At 35.0% G+C, this 21,583-nt stretch overlaps 1 protein-coding gene and 1 long non-coding RNA gene across 2 annotated transcripts in view; both read right to left on the bottom strand.

Moving 5' to 3' along the window:
- Nucleotides 1–1,248: 1,248 nt before the first annotated feature.
- The window catches only part of LOC113115887 (G protein-activated inward rectifier potassium channel 4-like), a 31,321-nt gene continuing 10,986 nt past the window's right edge, over nucleotides 1,249–21,583 (bottom strand). The window contains exons 2-4 of the mRNA XM_026283600.1: nucleotides 17,212–17,345; nucleotides 15,543–16,407; nucleotides 1,249–2,922 (exon numbers count right to left, since the gene is read on the bottom strand). Coding sequence (XP_026139385.1) covers nucleotides 2,579–2,922; nucleotides 15,543–16,407; nucleotides 17,212–17,289 — 1,287 coding nt within the window. The 5' untranslated portion in view covers nucleotides 17,290–17,345 and the 3' untranslated portion in view covers nucleotides 1,249–2,578. The remainder of the gene's footprint in view (nucleotides 2,923–15,542; nucleotides 16,408–17,211; nucleotides 17,346–21,583) is intronic.
- LOC113115890 (uncharacterized) lies at nucleotides 7,592–8,876 on the bottom strand. The gene is made up of 3 exons (XR_003293954.1): nucleotides 8,831–8,876; nucleotides 8,329–8,427; nucleotides 7,592–7,907 (listed from the first exon to the last, which is right to left on the bottom strand). It is a non-coding gene; the product is annotated as an uncharacterized LOC113115890 (long non-coding RNA).

The following is a 21,583-nucleotide window of genomic DNA, read 5'->3' as shown; positions in this document are numbered from 1 at the left end:
CTGTTTTCTATTTGAATATATTTTTAAAAGTAATTTATTCCTGTGATTACTACAGTCACATAATCCTTCAGAAATCAGTCTAATATTCTGATCTGCTGCTCCAAAAACAGTTATTGTTATTATAATGTTGAAAACTATTATAATAATAGTATATTATTTTTTTCAGGTTTCTTTGATGAATAGAAAGTTCAGGAACATAATTTTTCTGAAAAATAAATCTTTTGTAACATTATATTGTAACATTATCGTCACTTTTGGTCAGTTTAAAGCATCCCTGCATAAAAATATTAATTTCTATAACCTGACTCCAAGCTTTTGAATGGTATATTGAGTACATTTACAAACGTTTTTTTGTTGTTTGTTTGTTTTTCTCAGATAAGAGCTAATTTTCTATTCATTAAATAATCCTGAAAAAAAGTACATATATTCATAATAATAATATATATAAATAGAAATTACATATATTAAAATTGAAAGCAGTTATTTTATGGTAACAATATTTCACAATATTACTGATTGTGTTGACTTCTTTCCAAAAAAAAAAAAAAAAAAAAAAAAATCTTACTGTTCAAAACCTTTTGACTGGTATGTGTTTTATACATATCAAAACTGAAAGAATACCATGTTTTGTCCAGACAAATAGAACAAGCTAGGTCTCCACAGACTTTAAACCAAAACTCAAAGGACTCAGGCTTAACTAACAAGGAATCACTTTACAAAGACGGACGATAGGAAAGAAATACAATAGTATATAAATACAATAAGGCAATGGTGGTGACTATAACTTCATGCTGAATTCTGCAATTAAATTGTTAACAAAAACATTTGTTTCAATATTAAGGCCAAACCATGTGCAGTTGCTTATTAGCTCATTTTTTAGGAAAAAAGTTATTGTTTCCAGTTTCTGCAGCAAGAAATTTCTTTTGAGGGAGGAGATAATGTAGACGAATGTACTTTACATTATACAATATTCCTTAAAAGTTCAGTTCTAGTAGTTTAGAGACCAGTTAATCTCACTCTTAAAACCTTTTTTTTCTTTCTTTTTTTTTTTTTTTGAAAGGGGTTGTATATATTGTCTCACATTATAATTCTTATTTCATATTCTCATAGAAGTTGAGAAGAATAATCTTTTATTTTAATCACTTTATTGTAAAATAAAACAAACATTTGATTAAATCTTCAAAATAACAAAACAATAAAATAGAAATAAAATAAATAAAATAAAATAAAAACAAAGAAGAGCTATAAATAACAGTGAGGGTGTTTCTCAAGCAGAAATATTAATGATAGACAGCAGATATGAATATGACTAAATGAACCAAATAGCAACAGTACATTTCAAATAAAATGAAATAACAACAATTACATTGTGCGTTCTGTTTGTTGGGAGTTAATATCCAACTTTTAGTGTTACATATCTGTCATTCGAAGAAATTAAATAATTATTTCCAACAATTAAGCCTTTGGCAAAACTCCGTCCTTCCGTCTGGTCGTTTGTGAGGTCCGCTTACAGCAGAGGTCGCTGTTTGCTAACACAGAAAATCTACCGGTACTTGTTTCAGAAATCATATTCTATAGTTTTCTACATAGTTTCAGACATGATGTGCAATTTTTATGTGCATATTCAACACATCCTTTATAGAGAATGCAATGTCCTTCATTAATGAAATGAAAAACGTGTGTTTGTTTTTTAACCAGCAGTTTCACACAGAAAAATCTGTCACGAGATAAATGCAAAAAAAAAAAAAAATATCACATAAATTCAGAAATCTCAAAAATCTTTTTTATCCCTTGCAATTCAGAGTTTATGTCTTACAATTTTGAGTTTACATCTCGCAATCCAGTTTGTTTTTTATTACATCTTGCAATTCTTACTTTTTTTCTTGTAATTTCCAGTTAACACCATGTTTCTTTTCTCCTCAGAACTATGAATTTATATCTTGCAATTCACAGTTTATATTCAAAATGTGAGAAAGAAGTTAGAATTATGAGTCGCAATTACAAGCATCCATACATTATTTTTGGTTTGTTCACGGAATAAAAATAAAGTTAATTGCAACTTTTTATGTTATTTACTTATTTTTCCTAAGAATCTCACAATTCAGACTTTATAGCTCACAATTCTGACTTTTTTTTCAGTTGTCAGTTGTGAGATGAAGTCTCAATTCCCTGTGTCATTATCCTGTGGCAGAAACAAGTTTTCATAAAATGAAGTAGTGTAGCTATAAGCACCATCTGAAATACTTTTAAACCTCCAAAGCAATGATGCAAGCTCAGTAGCGTGTTAAGCAATCACAGCACAAAGCTGTGAATATATACATCTTTAAATAAATTCAAGATGAAGGAAGTTTTGTGCACCTAAAGTTTAAAAACTTTACCATTATGCACGTTATTTTCTTCTTGGAAACAGTTAATAACAGTACCAGTGTGGGGTCAACGATAAAATGCAGACCTATAGATTTTTAACTATTCCTCAGTTTATATGGAGTTTATGCGGCTGAAGTGAGTTTTTGTATCTCCTTATATTTCCATCTGCCACACAGGGGCAGCAAAAGACTGGAAATTGCGATGCATGAACTCATTCTTGCACACACTCCATTCTGTTCAAATCACCATTGCTAACAGTATCTTCTGCTTCTTCTTCTTCTGCCTTGGTCTCCTCCTCAGTCATCTCCTCTGGTCTTTGGGGCTCTCCCATGTTTGCTGGAGGAGAAATAGGGGGCAAAGGGATAGCTTCCCCTTTCTTTGCCAGTTCGGCAAGCTCCAGAGCAGAACAGGAAGGGGTTGGAGTGGGGTAGGTGTGGTGGAAAGTGTCATAATCCACCTCGTAAAATCCCTCCTCCAGCGACAGCACAGGGGTGAAACGTTCTCCCCAAAGCACCTCTGAGTTCAGGTATGAGCTGCGGGCTTGACATGTCATTCCTGTGGGAAAAACACGGTTGTGAACACAGAAAAGTCAACAAAAATAGCAGTAAAAAGAGAGGAGGCTGATTCCAAATGAATATGGTGTGGACAGCCATGAATAGTTCATGCATGACACGAAAATTAGAGACATGAAGAAGCGAGACTCTTGATGAATTAAATCTAAAGTAGGACAAAGAGCAACATTTGGAAAGTTCATTATTTTGAGCAATACTTGAATATATAGTGGTCCTAAAATGAACTGAGACACTTAAAACATAAGCCTAGTTTTATAAATGTATGTATAATGTGTAAAAAGCTTTGCATTAGATAAAAAAAAAAGATTCATTTCAAACAGCAACTGCTTTTTCTTCATTTTTCCCTTTCATATTAAACACCAAATATTGTTTACAACCTAACAAACCTTTTTTTAGTAAAACATATTGCTTGAGAAGTGTGCTTGTGACATATTTCTTTAACATTTAATATACTATAGGAAATACTATAAATATATACATGTTAGGTAAATATTAGATCTTATTAGATATAGATTTTTTTCATCAACTGTTATCTAATGCAATGATGTAAACAATGTTTGATGTTACTTATGTTTATAATATATTAAAAGTTTAGATAATTATAATTATGTAATAATTATTATAAAAATATATAATTATATAAAACATAAGATAGATAAAACATAAGATAGACAGACAGACAGAGATATTTATATATATAATATGGTTATGTATTTACTTTGATTAGTTCAGTATTGGTTATTAAAACCACTTTTATAACATTTCCTGAAGAACTGTTTTATGTCTTTTTCAAATATCTAAAGGTCACTGTTTAATTGTGCTTTTGACCTTTGAAAGTAAGTAAATGATCCTTTCAATATGCCAATAGGAATGTTCTTAAGCTTAATTAATATTATCATATTTCCGGTGAAACGTACAGACATGCATGCACATGCACTGCTGCATATTTAAGAGCACAGTGCCAAAAAATAGAACACTTTCTCATCATCTGCTGAAGTGAACCTCCAATAACCGCATCAATAACTCCAGAGACGTGCAGTGACAAAAAGCAACAAAACATACTTTCAACAAGCATCTCTTTTACCACCGCTTTCAAACACACACAAGTAAACACACACAGAGTGGTAGAGGCTGTCATAATGAATATAAATGACATCTTGGAAACTCAGCAGATATCATTCATCAAACACATCAAAATTCATGAGATTCCCAGTGTACAGTAGTTCAATAACCACACAGGGTATGCATCCAACTATATAATCAATGAAAGCTACTGCAAGAGAAGCTTCACTTTCACTGATAGTGCTCTGCAATTGACTTAAACGCCTCCATACAGACATTTTAAACCGCTCATTTACAAACCATTTCAATGTGAACAAAATGCTTTGTTAGCCACCCAGGAAAAATCTAAGACATGAAAGTATACTAGAACCCAAGCAGAAGTACAACCAAAGCCTCACTGGAACTGAAGCATTAACTTATTAAAAGAAAGTGGTTTTAAAACATCTCAAAGCCTCTGAGGGCTGCACCAAACAGGTTCTGCTAAGTGCAGCACCCTGTGGGCAGTTTAAAAAGCTTTATTTAAGGGACTGTTGCAGGTTTAACAGATGTTAAGCTCTCTCAACAGCATCTGTGCAATGATATTCACTATCATTTCTTGCCCGAGTTTATAAAAACATGTCTTAAATAACGGAAGTCTATGGTGCAATAAAAGTCGAAATGTGCAGCTTGATTTTTCACGTTAATTGTTTCATACAGATAGGTTATTAAAGCTGTAAAGTTGTCTGAATCATATTTTTAGTATTGACACTAATGTTCTAGGTGGGTGGTTATGTAAGTCATTTCTTCTGTTTGGTCATGACAGGAGTAATATAACTTTGCACAGACAAGATTAATAAGAATTTCTATAAAGCTTAATAGATATAATGTTTATGTTTTTGTTTTTACTAAAGAAACAATAAGTGTATTTTAGCCTTTTTGTCCCAGTGCAACAGAGTGATGACCTTTTTGTCCAGTGATGGGCTTTTACATTTGCTGCTCATATTAAGTAACACTAAAGTAAAGCAAAAGCAATGTAACATTACTTTCCATAAAAAGTAACTAAGTAACGTAATTAGTTACCTTTTTAAGGTGTAACCCAAGTAACTTTCCCCAACACTGTTTTTTTTAGGTCAAACCAGAAGTTAGCATCACCCTGGTTCATTCTGACAAAAACCTAGTAGGATTTTTTCCATTGGCTTTTAGAAAAAAAAAGTGTATTATTCTTACAGGTACTGTTCATGATAATCTTCACAAATTAACAACTTTTCTGAATTTTGAAGCCTCAATACAATCGGCAGAAGTAAAAGGCTAAACATACACTATAAACAAACAACACCACAGTCACATGACTTTAACGTCTTCACCAGTAAGCTTCCATCAACTCTTTATTTTAAAAACATTGTTCCTGAAAGTTTGAATTAGAATAGTTTGCAAGAGTGAGATCAGAAACACAATAATGATGTGAAAGTGGACTAGTGAGTAGATGATCTTTTTCTGTTCGGCTTGATGTTGTCTAAATGCCCCCGACAACCTCTGTAGCTGTAGGAACTACATTTTTTCAAGACACATAAAACCTGTAAAAATCACTGTTTTATTTTTATGTTGTAGAGTAAATGTGAAAATGTCTGGCATTTTAGGCATTTAACCAAAAAAGAAAAAATAGATAAAATTTGACAAAATGGAAATGGAAGTGCTAAAATGCAAAAAAAATTCTGAGTTCTGGTCTATAAAAATATGTCATTCATTCAACCCCCTTTGCTTTGTCCAATTGACTTCATGTTTAAATGCTTCTTTTTTTTCAGTAACACTTTGGTAAAGGGACCAATTCTCACTATTAACTATAGTTGCTTATTAGCATGCCTATTAAAATAATGGCTTATTATTAGTACCTATAAAGCACATAACCATATTCCATATCCCTAATCCTACCCAAACTTAACAATGGCCTTACTCATTATTATTAAGCAGCTAATTAGGAGATTTCTTCCTGGGTTTCAACAATATGTCATCTGTAATACAATATTTTGGACAAGTGTTATGAGATTATTTTTAATGCATATACTGCTAAAATCAAGTCACCATTAGCAAACTCTTACCATTAATTTTATTGCAGATTTCATGTTAATTCTTATGACTGCAGTGATGTATTGGAGGCTGTGAGGATTGATGATTGTGTCTCTAAACCCCAGATTAGATTGGATGATTTTGTCAGGGCTTTTAAATGTCTTGACATTACAAAGGCAACTGGGCCGGATGGTTTTTCTGCTTTTTTACTGAAAACCTTTGCAAATGAACTATCCTCTGCATGGTGGACATCTTTCAGAGGTCCGCTGATTTAAACAGGATTCCAGATATTTATAAAAAATCAATTATAATACCTGTTTCTAAGATACCCAGTCCCCAAGAGTATGACGATTATCACCTAGTTGCCTTGGCTTGTGTTGTGATGAAGTGTTTGGAGAGGATTATGGTGTAGAAGCTTAAGGAATAGGCTAAGGTTCATCTTGATCCCTATCAGTTTCCTGTCAAGTTAATAGGGGCACTGATGATGCTGTTCTTACTGTGGTGCATCATGTTGTAAAAGGATCCCAATGCTAATGCTAGGTTGTTCTTTCTTGATCTGAATTCTGCTTTTAACACAGTGCAATCACACCTTATGCTCTCCAAACTAAATAGTATGGCTGTTAATCCATACAATGTTCTTTGGTTTCATTTGTTTCTCACAGGTAGGACCCAGCAAGTTAGAATCGGACTCTTTCTGAATGTAGGTCTACCAGTATTGGAGTTCCCCAGGGGTATGTTCACCATTGTTATTTACACTGTACACTAATAAGTACAGGAGTCACCATCCTGGGAATGTTGTTGTAAAATTTTATTTTATTCTTGGTCTTCTGTATTGGGATAAGTGCATTCAACATTATGCCAAAGAGACTGCCAACTTTGTTACGTGGAGTAAAGAACACAATCTTGTAATCAATGTTAGATAAATGGAGGACATCTTTTCTTACCCTAAGTTGGTGTGCAACCATTCACCTATTATGATTGAAAATGAGCCCAAAAGACAAGGTTATCTTGTACAAAAATATTTTATATCGCACTACTGTCTTATCTCTATATTATTAGCTCCTACAGCAGCCCCAAAAAGTATTTGGAAACCTACACTGTAAAAAGTAATACCTAGATCAAACTTATAAAAAGTGAGGCAAGTGGCTGCATTGGATGTTTTAAGTTGAGTCAACTTGCAGCCTTTTTCAAGTATAATAAACTCTGTAAAATTACTTAATTCAAACACAACAAAATCAAGTTGAGTTAACTAATAAGTGCTATATTAGTCAGTTAGATAAACCTAATTTTCTTGGTATATGTAACGTATTTATGTGTTGCTACAAGTAACCTGTACTCATTTTAGTTAGGTTTTATGAACTTTATGCTCATAGTAAATTTAACCTAATCAAATGTGAATAAACATTTTAATTAAGTCCTGGCTATTACCTCAGAAAATACATCTAAATGTCTATATTCTAAGCAGTACAGTAAATCACTTTACATAAACAGACTTTATCAATAACAATTACAAATTCAATTGAAGAAGAAAAAGATGGGAAGACAGATTAAAGACAATAACATTTATTCAATGTCAACTAGTGTCACTTTTAACAGTGCCTACAAAACATACAAAAGTATGCATAGGGTCCAATCCCACAAAGAGCCTGTGATATATCTCAGAAGTATACACCAGATTTGAGTGATATTAGAGGTTGTGGGCATAGACAAGTCCAAACAGGAGGTTTTCTACAGGTTTGGCACACCTCTGACCATGGGCTGTCCTTCAACTGTGATAATCACAATCGTGTTTGGCTGATGGCACGTGTATATTTTCAGTGGGGAACTGCCAAGCTCAGCGTGCACCTCTGTTTCATCATGACTCTATTGGGGAGACAAAAAAGAATCAAGAGTTTGGTCAGACAAACAGGTATTGAGATGAATATAGCAGACTGGTAGAAGACAGATACGACACAAAGTCAAAGTTGTACTTTTTAGTTGCTTAAGGTGATGGATACTAGATGGATACTTTGACTAGAGCATGTGACCAGAGTGAAGTCTACCATGACAATGTCATAGAGTGTTGGTACTATACTATCATGATCTACTGTAGCATGAGTGTTGTCTTTTCTGGTTCAAAGGATACATTTCAATAAAACAATGCAATTTTCCTTGCCTGTACCTTATTGGTCATCACATTACTGTATTAAATATATTTCAAGAACAAAGTAATTACCCCATATCATCACAATAGTAATAACATACAGACAGAAATTAGATAAGTAGCTTTAAGCCCAGTACATACATGGTGGACACTGATGAGGTCTTCCTTTCCCTCCCATATGTACTCAATCAGGCATCTCAGTACCACTTCTCTCCTTTTCTCCACATAGCCAGACGGATCCTGTCAACAAGTAAAATCTGATCAAAATTCACTGCCTGATGACAGTATCACAAATTAGAGAACCTCTGTATTTCAACCATGCAATTGATGTAAAAGGTTCTACTATACATACACCACTACCACTGTACTGTAAAAGATCTCACACTATCACCAGCATCTCACAAAATTGAGATTTAACTGACCATGTAGGCTGTATTTATCAGTATGAATCAAGCTTCTATTAGTGCAGTAGTAGGAGGCAGAAAGGTGATCATATCTGCCTTCTATTGGTGGTTGGTACATAAAACCTATTTCAGAAATGTAATTGTATGGAGCCAACACTATTGTTTGCAATTTTACCTATGTTTTACTTACCTGGGAATAATTATAGCTTTAACTGTATCTATTCTGAAGTTTTTCTTACCTGTATCTGAAGACCCCAGGTAACAAAAACGCTTGGTTACCTAAAGACAGAAAAAATATGCATGTTAGAATAAGTTTAAAAACAAGTGGTAAATGTAAAATATTTAAGTAACAGGTTAAAAATAGTTTTATGGTTTTGAGCCAGTGCTATCAAATGCACTTACAACTCTGCTTGCTGATAACACAAGGACCCCACGACAGCTGCATGCCCCACCGGAGACTGTGTTATTAAGATGAAATTAAATAAGTCAAGTCACCTTTATTTACAGTACACAGCACTTTGAAATATATATATATATATGTCTTCTTTGTTGCCTTTTTCTCCATCACACTTTAGTTAACATTTGTACATCAAAATCATGTTACAAAATGTTTTCAGTCGTGAATTATAGGTTTGGATCATGCACTTTCAAGTCTATGTTCAAAAATGTGAATGGCAGTTAACAGGGTAAGTTAACGCTAACTAACGATTAAAAGTGATATTATTGGTAAAATTAAAGCCAAAGTAGTCTTAAAACATAATAGGCATTACTAAAGCACTTGTTTAATTTCATATTAACAACACGGTCTTAACTGCTGTTGTCTTCTGATCGTTGCATACAAGACTTCACTGCTTAGCACTGTGTAGCCAACTTAGCTTGCCATGTGTGCAGGATAGCTAGCTATACAGCACAATTTGCAAACCTTACTTTAGCTTCCTAGTTGAGTGAACGATTTTTCGTGACTTTACATCACTAATAAATTGCCAAAACTTGCCAAAATCTTACCGTGTTAATCAGTCAGTGAAATTTAGATCCGCTGCAGCTTTCAAACAGTTGAAGTGCCGAGGAAGCATCTGCCTTGGAAAGTCCCCGCCAGTGAAAAAGGGATAAATCCAACTTAATTTTTATGTGTTTTTTATTTCAAATATTTAAGTTTGATGAACACACATGCCACATCGACAGCTGCTCAAATAAATTGTGTATTTCAACTCACTTTTATAACATTTCTTGTACACAACAAACTCATACAAAAAGCTACCCAAATAAATTGCTATTGTTTTACTTAAAATATATTGTTATGTAAAAAGTGATATATTTTAAGTAAAGAGGAAGTATATTTATACTTTTTAGTATAAAACAAATAAAATAAACTAGATTACAACTATTTAAAATATATAAAACCTACTGTGTGGGTGTAGCACTTTTTACAGTGTATTTATTTATGACTAGCTTTCATGGGAGGTGCATGTAGATTATCTGTGTTGGAAAGTGAATTATTTTTATGGAGGCTCAGACTTTTTGGGGTTACACAAAGGGTTATGTTAATGTTTTGCCTGTATCATGCCTGTATTGAGTCTATTTTGTTGTATGGGTGGCCTGGTTTGGTAACCTGACAGTCTTCTTTATCTGAGGTGAACCGCTTGGTGCATACTGTAATTAAGGTGGTCGGTATGGGGGTTTATCCACCTCTACAATCTACTTTTAGCAAAATTGTTCCCAGGCAGGCAAGGAAAAAGGCTTTTTGAACCATGTGCTTTATGCAGAGTTTGAACTATTTCCATATGGTTGTTGTTACTGCACGGAGGTTCAGATATATACGCTATAAGAAGTATTTTGTTCCTTTGGCAACGGGATTATTAAACTCAAATGTGAAAGACATAAGGACACAAACACGATTGCTTTCAAATGCAGGAATATTGTTACGTGGTCTATCTGTATTGCCCCAAAAAATTTCCCTCATGAGGGATATGTAAAGATAATAATAATAACTAGAATTAAAAGTTAGAGAACTAACTTTGATGTTGGCTTGGCCATCTTGGCCATGGAGCAAAAGAGCCAAAGTACTTGTGTGCCCAACATTGAGTTGCCCCGCTGCAAAATTAATACACATAATAATGCCATAAAAAATACACCTGCAACAGTCTTTTTCCATGCTCCCTTGCTGTTTTCTTTTTTTAATAAAAAGCCTGGGCTATGATAACAGCTATGACAGGGTTGTCTAGCTGGATGTGAAATAAGTCATGCCTATTTTTCTCGTGTATGTATTTCACAGTCCTGCCACCGTTGCGTTGTGGGCAACGACACACAAGATTACTGAAACAATGCATTTTAAATCAAGGAGATCATAAGGGGTCCAAGCACAATGGTTTGTATAGATGATGCAGTTACACACTGTTTAAAATTGTTTAATTTGTACTGTATGTTCATTCTATTTATTTATTTGTGCTATTTACATAATGTTTACTTTTTTTAAGTTTGTTTTTGTTAATATAAAATAGCACTGCATAGTCTTCACTGTAAGATAAAATACACAATCAAACCAAAATGTATTCAGACACCTTCAACATTTCTCACATAATCACAGTTTATTTGCTGTAGTTTAGAAACTGGTAATAATATATGACAATAACTCAGAACAAATTCATCTTGATAATGTCGGATAACTTTGATAAAAAGATATGTAATGGAATCAACCAAAACTTCAGACTGTCAGTATGACAATATTTACACAACTATCAATACTTTGTTGAACAGTTACCAAGCAAAAAATGCTTAATTTGGTTCAGTCTGTGGTGTGAAAAGGTTGCATTAACAATTAAAGAAAGAAACACTTAAGCAAAACATGGGCAGGTCCTTAATTATTATTTTTTTTAAATCAATTTCACTGGTAGCCTACTGTATGAAGAATTAGTGGGTATAATATTTCACAGATCACTATTTTGCCATACTCACTTACATAAATGAACTAGTGGCCTGCACCCACTAGTAAAACAATTCTATCTTATTTTTGGATTGACTTTGGATAAATTCTTGTACTACAAGGTAATTCAGTCAAGAGCAGTGAGTGATTTACTTTCATTTTCATACATTAAAGACTCTGACAGCAGAGCTAGTAAATTAGGCGCGGTCCCTTTAAGAGACAAACGCATCCATTATGATGATACACATCCGATTTTTTTTTTGCAAATCTTTACTTTCACTTAAGACATAACCACATACTTATTCGAACACACTTTCCAACACGGGTATTTCGACATATTTTGTATGTATTTGTTGTCGGTACAAAAGCAAGAAGACTTTGAGACGCATCTGCTCCCTGAACAACACCGCGCTGCTGAATTGAGCTCTTTTGCTTTTCGCTCTTTTTTCTGTTTATTTAAACTGCGATTTGAATTTGTTCGTTCAGGTCCAGGAGGAAGTGAACGTCCTGAACGACAGCTCTGTTCAGTGTTGCTGTCCCTGTCCGCGATACGCGCGGCTCTCTCTCGTGCACACGCGCCATCAGCTGCTCAGTTCAGTTTCCCGCAGCGCGGGGCTGAAGCCAACTTGATGTGTTGAATGCTCGGAGCACGTTATAAAACGTATTCTTAAAATACACATTTCTGTTTTAATAAATGGTCATATTAAATCATAGCATAACACATAAGTAGGTACAAAAATAATCAGTGATGCATGCGACCCTTTTGGTCTCAGTGTAGCTCCCTGCTTTACCATGTTATGCAACGCTGAGCAATTGCTGCGACGTTAAGCCTGACAGAGAAATCTCACAAGCACATATAAACACTCATTTTCATATGTGTAATATATTCTTCTAATTGTTTTGTGCCGTTTCGCTGCAGTGTTTTAATGTGAAAGGCTGTAAATGTGTACTTCAAGTGTTCAGAGAAATACATCGCTAGCTCATCTGTGACGTTCAGCATGATGATTCAGTTAGAAACCAGCTAAGACCAGCGTGACAGTGGCCAAAACTACTTTAAAACCATATAATATATTATTCTAATTGTTTTGTGCCGTTTCGCTGCAGTGTTTTAATGCGAAAGGCTGTAAATTCTCTGTGGACTTCAAGTGTTCAGAGAAATACATCGCCAGCTCGCGGACATTTGGCTGCCGCGAATATATCATGTTATTACTTTAAACAGTTCAGAAACATCTGAATTTAGCTCTTGGTGTGTTCTAACGTGTGGATTGCGTGCAATCGCCGTTTTAAAAGGTCTTAAATAAGAATAAATTCGCTCGTTGTGAGCTCCGTGGAGACAGCCTGAGCTGAGCAGCCGTGATTCTTCTCTCGTCTTTCTGACTGCTCTCTGCCCAGACATCAAGTATTCATAAGCTGTATCACGCTGTCAAATTATATTTCATTTTGCCCACATAAACAGTTAAAAAACACCTGAATTCTGCTATTGTTGTGTTCTAATGGGTGGATTAGTGCAATTCGCTGTGATATTATTTTTGGAAGCCCTTAAAAAATGCTGATGAAGGGCTCATTTCTCTCTCGTCTTTCTCGCTGTTCTTTGGCCAGAGACATAATTTATAAATGAGATCCGACCCGGTAATAATAACATATGTTGGTTTAGCTTGTCAGTGTGAATGAAATGTGTAGCCTCTTATTATTTGTCCGATCTTGCCCCGAAACGCGGCTGTCATGTGGACTTCAAGTGTTCAGAGAAATACATCGGGAGCTCGCGGACATTTGGCTGCCGCGAATATATCATGTTATTACTTTAAACAGTTCAGAAACATCTGAATTTAGCTCTTGGTGTGTTCTAACGTGTGGATTGCGTGCAATCGCCGTTTTAAAAGGTCTTAAATAAGAATGAATTCGCTCGTTGTGAGCTCCGTGGAGACAGCCTGAGATGAGCAGCCGTGATTCTTCTCTCGACTGCTCTCTGCCCAGAAATCAATTATTAATGAGCCCTAACCCCTGTAATAATCAGATATGTTGGTTTAGCTTGTCAGTTTGAGGGAAATTGTATTATTTACTTGGTATTTTTAACCGGTTTAAAAGTGAAACGAAACCCGACTCCTCCCTTTAATCTCGGTTATTGCAACTAGGGGCGCAATTTTTCTCAGACAATGTAAGTCTATGGGTAATGTATTTTGACATTTAAAAATTAATAAAAAAAAAACTTTAAGTCTGATCAGTCTGAAAAGATATAGCAACCAGCACCGCTCTATCCCGCAGGTGTCTGCCGAGTTTGGGGCTTGTGGCTTTAAAGCCCTAGGAGGAGTAGCGTTTAGAATTTCTGTCAGAAAAATAATAATAAGAAAAAGAGGAAAAAGAAGAAGTTTAAATAGCATAACAGTATGTTGGCTTGTTGCCAAGCCAACATAATAATTATTATTATTGAATTATTGAAATTATTGAATATTTACTCACCTTCTAGTTGTTTGAAACCTGTATGAGTTTCTTTTTTCTGCTTAGCACAAAATAATTTATTTTGACATTGATGGTAGCAATTGACTTCCATAGTATGGCAAAAAATATTATGGAAGTCAATGCCTATTAACTGTGTGGTTACCAACATTCTTCAAAGTATCTTTGAAAGAAACTTGTAAAGGTTTGGAACAACTCAAGGATTTTTCAGTAAACCATCTCTTTAAGAATGAGTTGTTGTTCAGGTTGAGATTCAAACTAGAATAGCTATGAGAACAATTATATTTGTTATTTGACGTGGACTCTCTGTTCATTACTCGTCTCCCTGATGGTATTACCATGATTGGCAGAACTACCAATCCTAAACCTCCATTACGTATCACTTTAAAGCCCCAAAAGGGCTTTATTTATGAAACCAATAATTATTCTTTATAATTTTCCAATGTCGTTAGCCTTGAGGTAAAATCCTGACCTGAATACTTTGGTATCATTTTCGAATACTGATTCTTTTACTGTTATCCTGCTTTTTTCTAATAATAGACTGGTTAAACCTATATCGACTGAAAGTGGGATGCTCTTGAATGTCAGATGTGAGACAAAAAAAGTATAACTGCACTAAACAAGTGATGATTGTGGACTGAATCAATCTACTCCATCTACTGCATCCCACTCCTGAGCAATAATACATTATTTTAGATGTAGGAGAGAGTATGTTTGTGAGCATGTGTGTGCATTTATGTGTGCATGAGGTTGAATTGCATTATAATTCTTTCAACTGTCTTCCACTCGCTAATTTCCCTGAGGGTTTACTATTGACAGGCCATGAGCTTGTCTTACTGAGAGACATCTCAAGAGTCCTCCATCCTTCAGCTCCACGCAGGCAGCAATATCTGTCTATACTGACACAGAGCACAATGCAAAAGCTAATTAGCATAGTGTAATTGCAACTGCTGTCACATGAATTCACTGTCAATATAATTAGTGAATCCCATGAAAATACCACATCACGCCCTGCTGTCAGCATTGAGTTACCAGGGGAACGGTTGTAAATCTGGTCACTTTTCATGTCTGACTTGCAGGCAACACCCATTTAAATACTCCTGACTCATCCAAAGAGCTCTGATATACCTGGAGAGAGCCATCCATTCCCATTCATCTCAAAGGCAGTAACTTGGCCTGTGCATCCAGCATCACTTTAGAAAACATTTACTCACAGTCATGTTTTTCCATACTCTATAAACTTTTTTTTTCTACCATGGAATACAAAATGAAAATTTTTAAAGAAGATTCTGGGAACCCCTTTCAGTATAATGAAAGTAAATGAGGACTAGGGCTGTCATTTGTAGTTGGTAACTATAATATCCCTAAATGGCAGTCAAGGGAGAAGTTTATGTTTACACTTTAAACTGAGCATTGGTTAAAGACAGATTATAATAATCAAATATTTGTGATCTTGCTTGCAAAAATTATTATATTACCAAAAAACATGTCAGCTGTTGAATGGAGGTCAACGGAGAAATGTTTAACTGTGTAACATTCGCCCCTTCACTCTCACATTCTCCATGATCTACTCTCACCTGTAGCCTCCACCATTCCTTCAAGAATGACCACTATTTCAAACTCTTCTCGCGCCAGTTGCTCCTGAGAGATGTCCCAGAAGGGGCTGTTATTGTTGATCTCATGGCAAATGATCAGCGGTGACACCAGGAACAGCCGATCGTCCCCTGTGTCAAAGCCCATGTTGATGTCCGTCTGGTTTAGGGGGATAAACTCTCCTTCCTTGGTCTGCTTAGAGCGGATGAGCTTTGCCCTGATGGAGGCCTCCACAATGTGCGAGTTACGCAAGTCACCAACGCGGAACATCAAACACAACTTGCTGTCCCGCATGGATATCACAGCTGTGTTAGAAAACATGAGCGTTTCGGCACGTTTCTTTGGTTGTGAGATTTTCACAAACATGCAGCCCACCATGAAGGCATTGACGATGGAGCCTAAGATGGCCTGCACCAGAAGCAAGATGATGCCCTCGGGGCATTTGTCCGTTATGACACGGTAGCCATAACCAATGGTGGTCTCGGTCTCGATGGAAAAAAGGAAGGCTGAGACAAAGCCATTGAGGTTATAGACACATGGTGTCCACTCGTTGTCATCAGCGTGGTCCAGGTCTCCACGGATGTAGGCAATGAGCCACCAAATGAAGCCAAAAAACACCCAGGTGGTGGTGTAGACCAGTGTGAAGACCAGCAGATTGAAGCGCCACTTTAAGTCCACGAGTGTGGTGAAGATGTCCGTCAGGTAACGGTAGGTTTCGCGCACGTTTCCATGGTGGACATTGCACTTGCCGTCCTTTTCCACATAGCGCTGACGCCGTTTTCTCGAATGACTTCCTGGGGGATCGTTAGTGTCTCTTCCTCCCACAACCATCGTACGGTCTGTGGGGATCTACCATCAAGAATGGAAAAAGAAGTCAGAAAAGAAACAAGTTTGGCTAAAAGAAAAGATTAAACAATAGCAGTTAACATCATAACCCATCAGCACTACTGTAAACAACACTTACTAAGACAAGGACAAGTAACTAAAAGTAGTGACACTACTATGTTTTTGGTATCATCTATTGTTTAGGTTTTTTTTTTTGAAGTAGAGTAGCTTTTCAGAAACAAGCTTTCCAGCAGCTGAAGCAATAATCAAACACTTTTCACTAAACACTAAGTTCATATTTTCAAGTTTGCCATTACACACTTTTATATTGTTACAAAAGTGCTGTTCTTTTGATCTTTCTATTCATCAGAGAATCCTGAAAAAACAAAACAATCATTGTCTCCCCAAAAATATTAAGCGGCACAACTGTTTTCAACAATGATAGTAATAAGAAATATTAATTGAGCAGCAAATCAGCATTTGAGGGAAGATTCTGAAAATCCAGTTTTGCGTCACAAGAATAAATTACATTTTGAAATATTTAAAATAAATTCACTTAAACTGTAATGATATTTCACAATCTCACTGTTACTATTTTTGATTAAATAAATGCAGCCTTCTTGAGCTTAAGAGAATTCTTTCTTCAAAATCTTACTGACCCGAAACTTTTCAATGTATTTAGCTACTTTTTGTTACTGGTTAGCTTGAATGTAGCTAATCTATTGTAAACTATGAGTAGTTGCTTAACAAGTTACAGCTACAAAGAACATTCCCTAAAAATTTTTCACTGGTAAAAAAAAAAAGGAGTAAATGTGAAACTGAACTTACTTTATCATTGGAATCAATCCATTTTCTTGGCAGCTTGATGCCTTGTTTTTCCACATCCTGGCCCTTAAAACTACTCATGGCCCGGAAGCCGTAGACGTCGTCTTTGATCCAACACTGTAGCTGGAGCTCTCCACCTATTAGAAGAAAACAGATGAAAGCTAGTAAGTGAAACTCATAATGGAGAGCAAAGTTTAGAGAGTAATTTACCACAAACAGTGAGATAAATGTGCCTTCAAGCGGTCTTAATTAAAATCAGAGTATTAAATTATGTTGATCTACAGTGTTTGCTTACCTGCACACCACATTTACAGTTAGTCCCTGAATCCGTTTTACAAATCAGTGCATTTGTTACAGCACTGAATACATTATGAATAATTAAAAGGCAAGTGTCATCACTAAAAAAAGTTAGTTTTCACCAAGTCAGCTCTGATATTTGTAGGAATAAATTCACAGAAACTGAAATGAATGCATTAAAACATGATAAATATGATTTAATTGGTTTGCAAAAAGGATTAGGATTATCATTTTTGGTGAACTATCTATCTTAAATTAAAAGCCATCCTTCATTATTATAAACACAACTATTCTGGGCCATCAGCCCAGACCAAGACTAAACAAGCTGTCTTTACAGCAGAGGTTTTTCTATGAGTATTTTGCATACAAAAATAATGATCACAACCAATGGCTTTATTAGCCAAAATTGAAAGAAAACGCTACAAAACCTACAAACGATACATCCTCATCTCCTCTCACATACATATAATGCTTTATTTCCACATTATGGATCATGAATGTTGTATTCCACATCTGTTTCAACATGTTGTCCATTAGCTCAAAGTCTCTAAAGACATTGTGTCTCTCCCTCTCTGCCCAAGCATCACCCAACAACACCGACAGCAGGTGCGGGTGAGAACCAGTGGGCTTTTTTCATAACACACATTTGAAAGCGATATTAATGATGGCAAGCTCCGTGGGGAACATGGATCAAGGCAGTCTGAGGCAGATGGGGGCAGACGGCACCCGCTAGGAGATCTGATCAGATATGGTCCAGAGAGAGAGAAAGTGAGAGATGATCGAGCGAGAGAAAGAGACAGATTGAGAAAGTGACAGATAACAACGCAAACGCATAAACTCTACATAAAATGATTTACTGTGTGAACTGATGAATTATTTATACAGTGCTGATATCTGGACTTGTGTGTTTTGCCATTATTTTGGCTTGACAGATGTGCTGTGAAATAAGAGTGTGCAAGAAATATCTTTAGGAGCCAAGGAAACAAACTGTCCCTATTTAGCAAGACCATAAACAAATTAAAACAAACTTTATGTAGGCAGCTGAATACTTTCTTCAATGTGTCCTAACCAGGTGCGATAAAGCGGCAAGAAATTAAAAGTTCTTTCATTTAAATTTTGCTAGCAACTTGCAATCAACACTTAGCAGGTTTTTTTTAAATGAATCAATGTTTATAAATGAACAAATCAGTTGAATTAATGATTCAGTGACTCACTTGCCCCAGCTGTTGTATGATAAACATTAAATATTTTCTAATGTTCAACAAGCTAATGTATTAATATGATATATATAAACTAAATACGAATAAATACACTACCAAAGTCTACTAGAGAAGTCTCTTAATGCTCAGCATTTATTTGATCCAATATACAGCAAAAACAGTAATATTGTGAAATAGTATTACACTTTAAAATTATTTTTCTATGTTAATAGTAATTTTTAAATGTAATATTTCTTGTGATGGCAAAGCCGATTTTTTTGCATCATTACTCCTGTCTTCATTGTCAAGAAACTTTCTTCTTATTATTATGTTATATATATAATTTTTTTTGTGTGGAAAAGGTGATACGTTTTTTTTGCAACAATGTCTTTACTCTCTGTTACATTTGATGATTTTAATGCATCCTTACTTAATAAAATTATGAATTTCTTTAAACATACGTACATACATACTAACAAATGTTTGAATGGTAGTGCATATTTTGACAAACTAGTTAAAAAAATGTGTTAATTGATTTAAAGTCTTCTACATCAGTTTGAATTTAAATTACATTCTGGAACTAATTTGGAACTGAACAACATGCTGAAACGGCGCACAAACCCTGTTGTCCCACCTGTTTAGGACTCTGGCTTATTGTTGTGATTGGCAGGATTGCATGAACAAGACCTGAAATCCATATACCAGACCACTGAGTCCAAATCAGAGGAGATGCCATTAAACAGTCACAACTTCAGAAAGCTGAACTAGCAGAGGAGAGAGAATGGTAACTTTGGTCATTAGCCTTTGCCATATAATTGGATAAGTGCTGTGGGCAGACACTACAGATGACCACCCTGCAGACACAGCAGCGATGCTTTTCATGTCTGTGGAATATCCTCAGGTCCAAACAAAGCTCTGCAGATTTCCTCGCAATTGAAATGCCTTGCATATTCACTGATTTAATATTTTGGCTATTTTAATCATGCTTTCATGCATGGGGAGTGCAGTATTTTCCCTGCAGACCAGAGCAGAAAATAAAATCCTTTTCCTTATTTTGAACAAATCAGGATCCCAGGAGGCTGAATCAACCAGGATGCTGTCGTCTTTGACCCAGACACATTTCGCAGTCAAACACCCTGCAGCTCAGCCACAACTGTGCCACTGTCACTCTGTCTGAAGTGTTGCGTCATCACAAACCAGAACACTGGACAGCACCAGGGGTCAGTGTAAAATGTCACCAACTGGAGTGAGCAGCAGGAGAGCACTCTTGCTCCTCTGTGCCTTTCAACGAAACGGAGCAGAGCGAACAACCACGACAAGCCACAAGAGATTTAATCATGGTTTAATTATCTCATAAATCTTTATTAAGCTTTTCAATTCTATTTAGGTCAACATAAAAAAATAAATAAATGTTTACATTTTCTTAAGAAATGTAAGTTGTACATGCAAAACTGGCTCACTTTCATGGTGCTTTTTATTATTTGTTCTGAAACAAGAACAACTCCATATCTCAAATTATCTATTGTGTCTTATAACATTCTGTGTTGGAACTGGCAAACTCACAGCTAGAATTTTATATATGCAAAATATAATTAATAATTCTTCTGCAATTTTTGCATAATTTGACTAATTGGAAATAACACAGAGAGACATAATAAAATATTCTAGATATTATGAAATTTACTTTAATTTTACCTCATATCTAATCTCACGTGTAATATAATGTTTTTAACACAATATAGGGAGGAAAATAGGGCAAAAAATTGTTGTAGTGGAACCAACACCAACTAGTAAATGTTATGGTTGAAAAATGTATAGAAATTATTTTCACACAATAAATATTGAAATGGTATACTTAATTCTGTGTTATAATTATTTATAAACAATATATATTTATGAATGAATATAATTATTAAAACGATTTTCATAATTAGTTTCCAAAAGTTTTAAGAATAGATCAAAGGTGGCAGTTAAAATATTTATAATGCTAAAAATTATTTCTGTTTCAAATAAACAGTTCTTTTGAACTTTCTATTCATCAGAAAGAATCATGAAAGAATCATTAAAAATATACCAGTTTTCACTAAAATATTAAGCCTTATTTCAACTTTGAAAATAATAAAAAAATGTTTCTCTATCAAAGGAAAAATTATTTCTTTTGATTATCTTTATATATAATACATAATTATTAATTATTAATGTTTCATTATTATTTATAGCCTATTCATATTCATGAAACTCTCCATTTAACAAAAAGAAAAAGAAAAACACAAAATCTGTTGATTTTAATAAAAATCAACCCCCTGGAAATAAGAACTAGCAACACCACTAATTAGATGACACTTTATACAAGGTCACCTTTAAAGGAAGAATATCAGAGAAATGGCATATAAGTTTGGCGCCGAACATGACATATTTCAGTCAGCCTTCTATAAGCTGAATGCTAGTCTCCAGACAGCACTGTGACAGATGGAGAAGACATAAAAAGGACTACAATGCTAAAATACATTAGCCGGCACTCAAGGAAAGATCCATTGAGATGGCTTAGACTGATCTTCATCACAGGATCTGACCTTCACGCAACCTTTATCCGCCGTGGTTTAAATGTGCAATGTCTTACTTCACTCTAAAAATGGCTGGGTTAAAAATAACCCAATTGGCAACCCAGCACTGGGTAAATATTGGACAGAACACATGCTGGGTTAAAGTAACCCAGCATGCTGGTTTACACATTTTAACCCAGCATGCTGGGTTATTGAGAAAACCCAAGATAGAGTCATTTTTACCATTTGTGGGTTTGCATTTTTATGATTCTGGGTTATTCTTGCTGGGTTATTCTCATAATTTCACTTTTGCTTAACAAAGCAATCATGGATTAA

Source organism: Carassius auratus, chromosome 16 (assembly GCF_003368295.1).
Source record: "Carassius auratus strain Wakin chromosome 16, ASM336829v1, whole genome shotgun sequence".
In the NCBI taxonomy this organism is placed as follows: domain Eukaryota; kingdom Metazoa; phylum Chordata; class Actinopteri; order Cypriniformes; family Cyprinidae; genus Carassius; species Carassius auratus.
The sequence above is the reverse complement of the archived record's forward strand: the minus strand, read 5'-3'. Positions and strand labels throughout refer to the sequence as shown.